The sequence below is a fragment of the Panulirus ornatus genome, chromosome 50 (genome assembly GCF_036320965.1).
Source record: "Panulirus ornatus isolate Po-2019 chromosome 50, ASM3632096v1, whole genome shotgun sequence".
Lineage (NCBI taxonomy): Eukaryota > Metazoa > Arthropoda > Malacostraca > Decapoda > Palinuridae > Panulirus > Panulirus ornatus.
Window position 1 is genome coordinate 21,418,353 of NC_092273.1, and position 10,719 is coordinate 21,429,071.

Genomic DNA, 10,719 nt, shown 5'->3' on the forward strand with positions numbered 1-10,719 from the left:
TGAGCGTTAATCAATGCATCTCTCGAGGTTATTTTCTCAGTTTTCATATTTTCTCATTATGAATCATGCTGGGAATTCCCGACATCAGCGTACATAACGTCGCTGTAGACCAGGTGTTCCATAGTGATTTGCAATCTTAGTGTGTTCAGGCACATATTTCAAGCATGGTTTAGCACTATCTTATCCCCGGGGAAAAATGGTGACGTCATGCGTCATGAACGGTTCCAGTACATCAAACCATCGTTCGTAAGGGTCGTTTTCCTATGTTAAGAAGGTGATAATGAGACACTTACCTGAAGGGTCGTAGTACACTCCATTAAAGGCGTCGAAACACGGGATGGCCTTGAGTGTGCCAGGCGGTGTCTCAGGCCAACATGACACGCCATCAAACTTGACCGGACACGCCCCTGGGCCGTGCTCTGGCTCCATGAAGGACTTGACGTATTCATGGAAACACATGAGGACCTTTTCATCATCATCTGTGGCGTTGATCACTGTGCTCTGTTCCATGAACCTCTTCCACATGTTCTCCTTCAGTTTGTTCACCAGATCTGGCGGTGGATCTGTGGGGTCCAGCTGGTCCAGCATGTCCATGTGGTCCAGGTATTCTGGGCCATCTGTGGCCATCGTTAGTGAAGGCATCATGAGAAGTCCCACAACCAGGGCGACGCTAAACATATCTATCTCTCGCCGCTGCCAGTGAGATCCTGCATGTCTCTTGGGCGGAGGGCACCACGTGGAGGGCACCACGTGGAGGGCACCACGCGCAGGGCACCACGCACTTAACGAGTGTTATGGAAGTGTCTAGATACGTTCACATGTCGTCGTGTGATGATCATGTTGAAAGCCACTCAAGATGGTGCAGACGCACCAAGATGGTTGAGGCCACTAATGGCCAGATACGTCCTCACATATACTCACTCACACAGGCCAAGGAGGCTCATGGGGCTGGTCACGTGCCCAGGGGTGGGTGAGGGGCCTCGCCTCCCAGTGGGCCACCCACACTCCACTCCATCATCTCTGCAACAGAAGAAAGAAAACGGATGACGAACAAACTTGGTGAAACTGAAAAAGAAAACAGTTCATGAGATAACAACAGAATTAATTATGGCTGAGACACTTGAGTAACAAGAGATGAATAATGACTGAACTTGACTATATTCTAATAACCAGAGATGTTGTTAATCATAACTTAGCATTATTCTGTCTTAACAAAAAAAAAAATCAAATATGGCCACAAAACTTACATATGTGAAAAGTAAATATCATTTAGTTAAGAATAACTGTGACTTTCTTTAATAATTGAATCTAAATGAATCAGATAACTGGTATGTGGGGTGACCACCATGTTGTTTAACACTTACAACCAATGAGAAGCAAGAAGAAAGATTCGTGGTGTTCTTATTGGTCGTTCTGACTGCAGTGTAGGATTGTGACAGTTCTCGACACAAAATGGGAAAAGCAATGTATTATGTAATTCAAAATCTATTATAGTGTAAGAAGTGATGAAGTAATTCACATTTCTCCATGGAGGACAAAAACATTAATACTTTTAACACGAACTCACAAGAGCGAATTTCGCAACGATAGTTTTGCATATTGGGAATAGAAAAAACGTTTTGATGGAAAGATTTCGTTTAATTCTTTGAGTCATACAAACATGTTCAGTTGCGTTTGGCTGTGAGACCATACCTTGCATACATATAATGAAGTATAGGAGATACTGTGTGTGTATAGGTACACCTGTATGAACATGTGAGAGGGTTTGCAACATTCACATTTGTCAAATAAATCGTCAAAATTACATGCATGTATTTATGTACGTGCGTGTACATGTATGTATTTATGTACGTGCGTGTACATGTATGTATTTATGTACGTGCGTGTACATGTATGTATTTATGTACGTGCGTGTACATGTATGTATTTATGTACGTGCGTGTACATGTATGTATTTATGTACGTGCGTGTACATGTATGTATTTATGTACGTGCGTGTACATGTATGTATTTATGTACGTGCGTGTACATGTATGTATTTATGTACGTGCGTGTACATGTATGTATTTATGTACATGCGTGTACATGTATGTATACCAACAATGCGTCTTCTAAGCCTAATGAAAATCGCATATGACTCCAGTACATCTCGCGTCGTAGGTGGGCCTACCTGGTGTAGTGGTTAGCCACAACGACACGTGGTCGTGTGGGCTCGACCATGACAGTGGTCGTGTGGGCTTCACCATGACGCGTGGTCGTGTGGGCTCGACCATGACACGTGGTCGTGTAGGCTCGAACATGACTCGTGGTCGTGTGGGCTCGAACATGACACGTGGTCGTGTGGGCTCGACCATGACGCGTGGTCGTGTAGGCTCGACCACGACGACTATGGTGAGAGCATGTGACCTTGGTAAAGAGACTTGTGTGAAGAAATACCAGGAGAGATTGAGTGTAGAATGGGTAAAGGTGGGAGTAAATGAAGTGAGGGGAGTGGGTGAGGAATGGAATGTATGTAGGGAAGCAGTGATGGCATGTGCAAGAGATTAATGCGGCATGAGAAAGTGGGAGGTGGGCAGATTAGAAAGGGTAGTGAGTGATGGGGTGAAGCAGTAAAGCTGTTAGTGAAAGAGAAAAGACAAGAGTTTGGGCAATACTTACAGGGAATAGGTGCAAATACTTAGGAAGTGTGTAAGAGAAAGCGGTAAGAGGTCAAGAGGAAGGTGCAGGGGTTGGAAAAGAGGGCAAATAAGTGTTGGGGAGAATAAGATTCTAAATTTTTTTTGGAGGATGTTAATAATGTGCAGAAAACAAAATAACAAATAGGAATCTTGGTGAAGAGGGCAAGTGAGGAAGTGTAAAAGGTAGTGATGAAGTGAGGAGGAGATGCAGTAAGTATTCTGAAGATTTGTTGATATTTTTGATGATAGGATGGTAGATGTAGGGTGTTTGGTTTGGTGTGGTATGCGAAGTGCTAGGGTCATGGAAAGTAGTTTGGTTAAGAGAAAAGAGGTGGTGAAAGTCTTGCGTAAGATGAAATATGGCAAGGCGGCGGGATTGGATGGTATTGCTATTGAATTTATTAAGAAAGGGGATGACTGTATTGTTGATTAGTTGGTAAGGGTTTTCAATGTATGTTTTGATCATGGTGAGGTGCCTGGGGATTGGCGGAATGCACGTATAGTGCCACTATATAAAAGCAAGGGGGATGAAGGCAAGTGTTCAAACTATAGAGGTATAATTTTGTTGAGTATGCTTCTTAAATTGTAAAGAAGGGTATTGATTGGGAAGGTAAAGGCATGTATAGAGTATCAGGTTTGGGTGGAGCAGTGTGGTTTCCGGAATGGTGGAGGATATGTGGATCAGGTGTTGGCACTGAAGAATGTGTTTGAAAAATACTTAGAAAAGCATGGATTTGTATTTGGCATTTTTGGATGTAGAGAAACCATATGACTTCATTGACAGAGATGCTTTGTGGAAGGCATCAAGAATATATAGTGTTCGAGGAAAGCTGCTAAAAGCAGTGATAAATTTTTATTAAGGGTGTATGACATGCACGAGTAAGAAGAGAAGAGAGTGGGTGGTTCCAAGTGAAAGTTGGTCTGTGGTAGGGGTTTATGATGTTACCAAAGCTGTTCATTGTTTATGGATGGGATGGTGAGGGAGGTAAATGTAAAAGTCTTGGATAGAGGAGAGAGGTTGCAGTCTATGGGGATGAAAGGGCATAAGAATGAGTGAGTTGTTGTTTGCTGATGATGCAGCCATGATAGCAGATTCGATTGAGAAACTGCAGAAATTCATGACTGAGTTTAAATGAGTGTGTGAAAGAAGGAAGTTGAGTGAATATGAATAAAAGCAAGGTTATTAGGTTGGCAAGGTTGAAGGACAGGTTAGTTGGGGCGTGAGTTTGAATGGAAAAAGATTGGAGGAAGTCAAGTGTTTTAGATACCTTGGAGTGGATATGGCAACGAAATGAACCATGGAAGCATGAGTCATGTGCTGGGTGAGGGGCACAGGTTCTGAGAGCCCTGTAGAATGTGTGAGGAGAGAAAATGTAATCTGGAATGCAAAAATAGGTATATTTGAAGGTATAGTTTTCCCAACAATGTAATATGGTTGCGAGGCATGGACTATAGAGAGCGTTGTACGGAGGAGGGTGGATGTGTTAGAAATTAAATGTTTGAGGACAATATGTGGTGTGAGGTGGTATGATCAGGTAAGTAATGAAAAGTTAAGAGATGTGTGGTAGACTGAACCAGGGCATGTGAAGCGTCTGGGTGGGGTAAATCATGGAAAGGTCTGTGGGGCCTGGAAGTGGATAGGGAGCTGTGGTTTCGGTACATTACACATGACAGCTAGAGACTGAGTGTGAGCGGATGTGGCCATTTAGTTGTTTGTTCCTGGCACTACCTCGCTAATGCAGGAAACGTAGATAAAGTGAATAACACACCAGTCTACACAGCAGCCACCTGGAGTGACATTATCAGCAACTCGAGACAAAATGTGTGCCTGAATATGGCGTTAAGGATGGTAATCACAGCCTCGTCTGAGGAAGGCCAACCTTAATGACTAATGATCCATTAATGATACGTCTTAAGAAAAGGTCAGTTACCACCCAGCCTACCAACTAACCTCCCCCCAACCCCCAAACATCTCTCTCTTCGCTCTCCCATTCTCCCCTCCCCCCACATTGCTCTCCCGGCCTCCTCCTTACTCTAACCCCTTCCTCCCCCAGCTTTCCCTCACTCCCCACTTCCTCCCCAGTCCCTTCCCTCTCCCTTCGCCAGCTTCCTCCTCTCCCCCAGCCACTCTTCTCCTCTCCCTAGCCCCTTCCTGCCCCTTAAGCACGTACTACTACCCTAGCGGATGACTGTACGACTCGAGCACGATCGTACGACCCTGCAGCACACAGTACGACCCTTGTGGCCTGCAGCTTAAGCACATGGTACGACCTTCGTGTGTATCTCAGACCTGACTCTTAGGGTCAGAATTGTGATAAAACCCTCATACCTGAAGGTCGTATCGTCTATGTTAAGTCGTTACAGAAGCAACTGTATTGATTCCTGTAATCATACTCAGTAGTGTCCAGCGGTTTCATATTACGTGTTACTGTCATAAGGTCGACCCATCACGTCGCTTTAATTACAGAGTCGCTACAAATGACGTAACGACACGAGTCATTCAGGAGTGTAGGAAGGTATGTAGAACAGTCTGTCTGTGTTTGTTTGTTTGTTTGTTTGTCTCTCTGTCACTGCGATAGTTTGTTTGTTATTTGTTAGTGAACTTGGACATCATGTTCTCTACAAGTGAATGACTTGTTTACTTACATCTGTTATAGTCAACTGGGGAACTTGTTAACATTCTGGTCTATGGAAAACAAGTTAATCACTTCACATTCATCTTCTGGATCAAGACAGACATTCCTCATGACGTATTTGTCCTCAAAGTTCGCACAACACGTATTGCACATCAGGTCAACCATTCTTGATAACTAGACTCGTAATACTCTACCTACACACACACACACACACACACACTGTACACAAGCTTACATATTATTAATTAAACACCTGGAAATATGATTCATTTTGAAACAAGTGAACCTCTACTGAAACCGCGAGTGTTACACCTTGGGCGAGGCTGCGTCATCATTATCATCATCATCATCATCATCATTATCACCATCATCACCATCATCATCATCATCATCTACTTCATGTACACAATCCAAACCTAAGATGTTACCGTCTAATTTCTTCCTGAGTCTCTGTTTACCTTCCGTGCTTGTGTCCTTCTCGTGTATACCTTACTGAGTACCTCACCAGCTGCCAGGATATCTGATGAGTTCCTTACTGCCTTCCTCTACCCCATAGGATCTCTCAGCGGGCGTCCCATCCCTCGTGTACAGTACACCTCTATTTTCCTTGTTTTCTTTATATATTCATTCATCTTCTGGAATCCTTAGAGTCTTCCTTATGTCTACGATGTTCTTTCCACCGTCCTCTTCTGTCTCGTCCTCCCTACAATGGTCACAATCAACATCGTACCAGCTCGTGTTTCACTATCCTCATTAGGTTAAGCCTCTATTACTGCAAACAAGATTCCTACATCCCTTGTGATTTCCATCTGTTTACATCTCTTTACATCTATTCTCTCTACAGATGATGTATGATGACACTTTCCTCAAATGACTTTTATCATTGTACCATTTTCACAAATATTCCTGACTTTTTTGTTTGTTATTTCTTGATCTTTATCTTCAAAATTACTTCGACTTTTATGATCAACTGTGAAGTTTGTGTCCCCTTCCCTCACACTGTTCCCTTCGACGTCCCTCACTTTAGATGGTGTCACTCAAGCTGTGTGTATCATGCCTGACCTCATTATTCTCACCTTTGTAGAGAGCAGAGTAGTATGTGTGACCAGGAGGTTTGTGGGCGGTAGAGAGTGTGTGGTCATCTGAGGGTGCGTAGAGAACAGGGTGCGTGGGAAGGAGTGTGTGTGTTCAACAAAGGCTGGGTGTGTACATGGCAGTACACGGGCACGGCAGATACTAAGAAATGTGATCCCTGGTTCATAACGAGGTTATCTGCTGAAGTGAAGTGATATTATCCTGTTCAAGTTTTGATATCATTATTCATACAAACAAGAGAGTAAAGCAGAGTGAACCTATCTATCCAGTATCCACTCATGCAAAACAGTCAGTTATTATAATGGCAAGAAATAACATTGTGTAATGTGAAAGTTTTATAGAAAAGTGTAGAATATCAAGAGGTGGAACTTTTGTATAAAAGCTAAAATGTATGTTTTTCTTTCTTAAACTCATTTACTGATAACTAATAAGATAATAATTGTTTGTATGGATGTGATGTAATGATACTGACTATATCTTGACTATATGTGATGGTAACAGTACATAATCCAATGTTCTACAGCTTCACACTGACCAACAGAACTTTTCTACCACGTTAGCGTTTCATCTCCTTCACTATAATTTCATTCCCTCATTTCTTGTTGTCTAACCTCTATCTCATGTGAGGATATTACTATGTATTATATCGTCAGACTCATCTGATATTTTGAAACTTTCTCATACAACTCGGTGTCTGCAGTTTTGCAGAGGATCTATTGTTAGAATTCTGATCTTTACTTTGAAAGATCTATTTCCAAGTGAAGGAGTTGGCCTCGTTTCCCACATTCGCAATGTTTGATTATGTTTATCTTTTATCAGGTGTGGTTACCAGAGCTGAACATCATAATGTGTGTGTCGGTCTGACGATGGCTTCATGAGAAGTGAGTACTGACTGTCTCCTTGGTTTTGTACTCTCTAGTTATGAAGACTAACATTCTCTGCTTTCCTGTATGTATGTAGGCGATGCTTTGCGTATTCTGCGTCATAAGCGAGTGTAACTTCAATTATCTTGTACGTGTAGTACCGACAGAGAACATTCTATATTCGTCATACAAAATTTTCTCTGCAAAACGTATTTCTTTATGTCGACTCAGAAATCCACCTGCAATATCCCTGACCACAACAACACAGTATGTTGACATAACTCTGAGTCCTGGAGTAATCATCCTCGGGATCTGTCAACTATTTCATGTTATCGGCGACATTTTCAGATTTTACCCTTAAGTCGCGTCACTGGATGACTGATGTGTACATAACAATACAGGTCCTGCCAGGAGCTGGGCACTTGGCCACCTAGCACATCAGGCTTGGCTTGCTTAGGCGCCTCAACAATACCACTGTTGATTCCATCCACACGTCAATCTGTTTTCCAAACAGAGATTCGAGTTCCTTATCCTTGAGCCTTTGTATTGGCGGGCGAATTTTGTGGTACTTTATCTAATACTTTTTAGAATTGAAAGAATATAAAATATGAGGGTATTGTGGTATTCTTCTTCTTGTACATATGACCAGAGGTAACTATTAGAGTCGTTAATCGGGGTATTGTAATTCGTGATTCATATTGATATTCGGTTCTCAGCTTATTATCTTCGTAGGTTAATTGGTTTTTCCCTGATAACTGTTTTTAGCATTTTACCTCAAACTGATGTAAGACTTATATGACGGCAGCTTGAGACACATATTTTGTCTATCAGAAAACTGTCGTTACATTCACGTGTTTCCCAATTATTTGACTCTTTTCCATCTTGTAAATATGTTCATTCTATCCTCCCACCTCTATTTCGGTCTCCCACCTCTCGTTCCCTCCACCTCTGACACATATATCTTCTTTGTCAAACTTTCCTCACTCATTCTCTCCATGTGATAAAACCATTTCAATACACCCTCTTATGCTCTCTCAACCACACTCTTTTTATTACCACACATCTCTCTTACCCTTACATTACTTACTCGATCAAACCACCTCACACTACATATTGTCCTCAAACATCTCATTTCCAACACATCCACCCTCCTCCGCACAACCCTATGTATAGCCCATGCCTCACATCTATATAATAATGCTGGACTACTGTACCTTCATACATAACCATTTATCTCCTACCATATAACAATCTCTCTTTCCTACACATTCTTCTGTACTCCCAGGAAAGTATTTCCTTTAACTTTCCGGACAGAATCCTTCTTAGATGTACCGCCTCAACCTCCATTTCACGCAAGCCATCGCTCCTGACACTTCTAAAACTATACAGGAAATGTATGTAATCTGCCTCCGCTGGCGCGGATCTCCTCCACTCTGCTACACATACATAATATAAGGTGGCAGATCCTCCATCCTACTCAGGAAGTATCTTAAAGACCACATCCTTCCTGTGGCTCTCTTTAAGCTTCCTGGTGAGCGTCCAGTACTTCCTTAGTGGACAGTAGGGGGCGTGAGAGTAGTAGGGCGTGCGGGCGGCAGAGTGTGTGGGCGGCAGGATGTGTGGGCAGCAAAGAGTGTGTGGGAGGCACAAATGTAGGCAATAGAGTGCGTGGGATACAAGGTGTTCCAGCAGCGGTGTGTCCAGCAGAGGAAACACTATCCAATCATTTATTTACATGTTCTGAAACCTTCCTCGGTGTCCACCACACATGGTGTCCCAGGCTGTGGTCCACCAAACCCATGTCTCAGGCTGTGGTCCACCACATATAGTGTCCCAGGCTATGGTCCACCACACATACTATTCCTGGCTCCAGTCTACCGCAACCAATGTCCATCTGTGGCGGACACAGCTGGTGCAGGTGAGCAGCTGGGGCAACAACAGCATGTATGCGCAGATGGTTCTGTAAGCAGACTCTTCTTTCAACCATCTGCACGATCTATGTGTCATTATTTTGTACCATTAACGAACTGCGCAGAACGCGCGCTTGAGAAAGTCACCTTTGACACAGGGAAGTCAGCAGCTGATAACGCATCAGTCAGAATGTGAGACTCGACTACACATCTCCAGCAACCATCTCCTGGCGTCCAACTTCCTCAGCGACAATCATCCCAGTAACGCCATGCAAAAAAAATGATCATAATGGGTCACCTCTGCCAGAGGGAATATGATTGTCTTGCGCCCACTGTTGCTCTCACACAAGTTATCAAACAAGAAGAATCGTATCTGGAGCCGGAAATGAGTAGACAATAGAGAGGGAAGACGTTCCCAGGAAGACACATTCCCAAGTCTGTGCCACACGCACTCCGTTCCTCAAACCTCACCATGTTGTTTGGAGGATTTGCAAACACTGGCTCTCAGAGTCATCTGTTTACCCGTCCACAGTATTACCAGATCTTCATACACCAAATAGTTATATCTGCCACGTAAGGCGTCATGGACCAGAGACACAATTGAATACAAGTGAATTCAATCAACAACCGACCACTGGTCCTGACGACGCTGTTTGTGATAGTGGAAGACAACAGACACTTATGCATTGTTGTGGTGGAAGTAGAAAGACTGTACAGATCTTTTTTTAAAGAGGAAGACTTGAAGAATAATCTTGTGGATAAGGAGGTGAAAATATGGTCAGTCGAAGATCTGAAGCTGAATGTTTATTAAGTCTATGCTTCACCGTACTGGTGGTACTGCTTTCAACTGCTCTAATTGGTTAGTATTCCTGTTGAAGGAAAAGTGCTTGGCCTCATTCGAAGTAAAACGTTTGTCCACAACTTTACATCCATTACGACAAATGTCTCCTTTGGTAGCTCGCAGGATCGAGATCATATCGAACATTCGTATTTTGATTACCTGTATTAGATCATCTCTCAACCTTCTCCTTTCTAAAGTAAACAGATTTGATTCGTGTGATCGGCTTTCATAGGATTTGCTTCTCAGGCCGGAAATCATCGTGGGAGCTCGCTGTGTACTCCCTCCATCGTGTCTATGTCTGTCCTCAAGCAGGATGACTGAAACTGAACACAATATTCAAGATGGGACACTCTAGCAACTTGCAAGAAGTGAAGATAATTTTCCGAGAGAGATTCTAAAGTTCATCTTATGAATCTAACGATTTTTCCCCCTTTCCACTGCGTCTGTGCGCTGGCTGCTTAGTTTTAGGTCACCAGAGATAATCCTTTTCCTCGCTGACCTTTTGTGATTCAACAGAATTCATAAAGTAGTTTGCCTTTTCAGTTTTACTCCCGATGAGTAAAACTTTGTACTCATCAATATCAAAATTCATTTGCCACCTGTTAGTCCAGTTCATCAGTCTGTCTACGTTAGTTTGAAGCTACAGACCATCTGCTTTGATTGTGGGTTTATTTCCCTTGTTATCTCTGAAGCAAT

General features: G+C 42.9%; 1 protein-coding gene across 2 annotated transcripts in view; it reads right to left on the reverse strand.

The window, feature by feature from the left end:
• Positions 1-10,719, reverse strand: part of LOC139764652 (diuretic hormone receptor-like) — a 266,559-nt gene that overhangs the window by 133,122 nt on the left and 122,718 nt on the right. For both annotated transcript variants that reach the window (XM_071691512.1, XM_071691511.1), the window contains exon 2: positions 294-1,020. In XM_071691512.1, coding sequence (XP_071547613.1) covers positions 294-678 — 385 coding nt within the window. In that variant the 5' untranslated portion in view covers positions 679-1,020. The remainder of the gene's footprint in view (positions 1-293; positions 1,021-10,719) is intronic.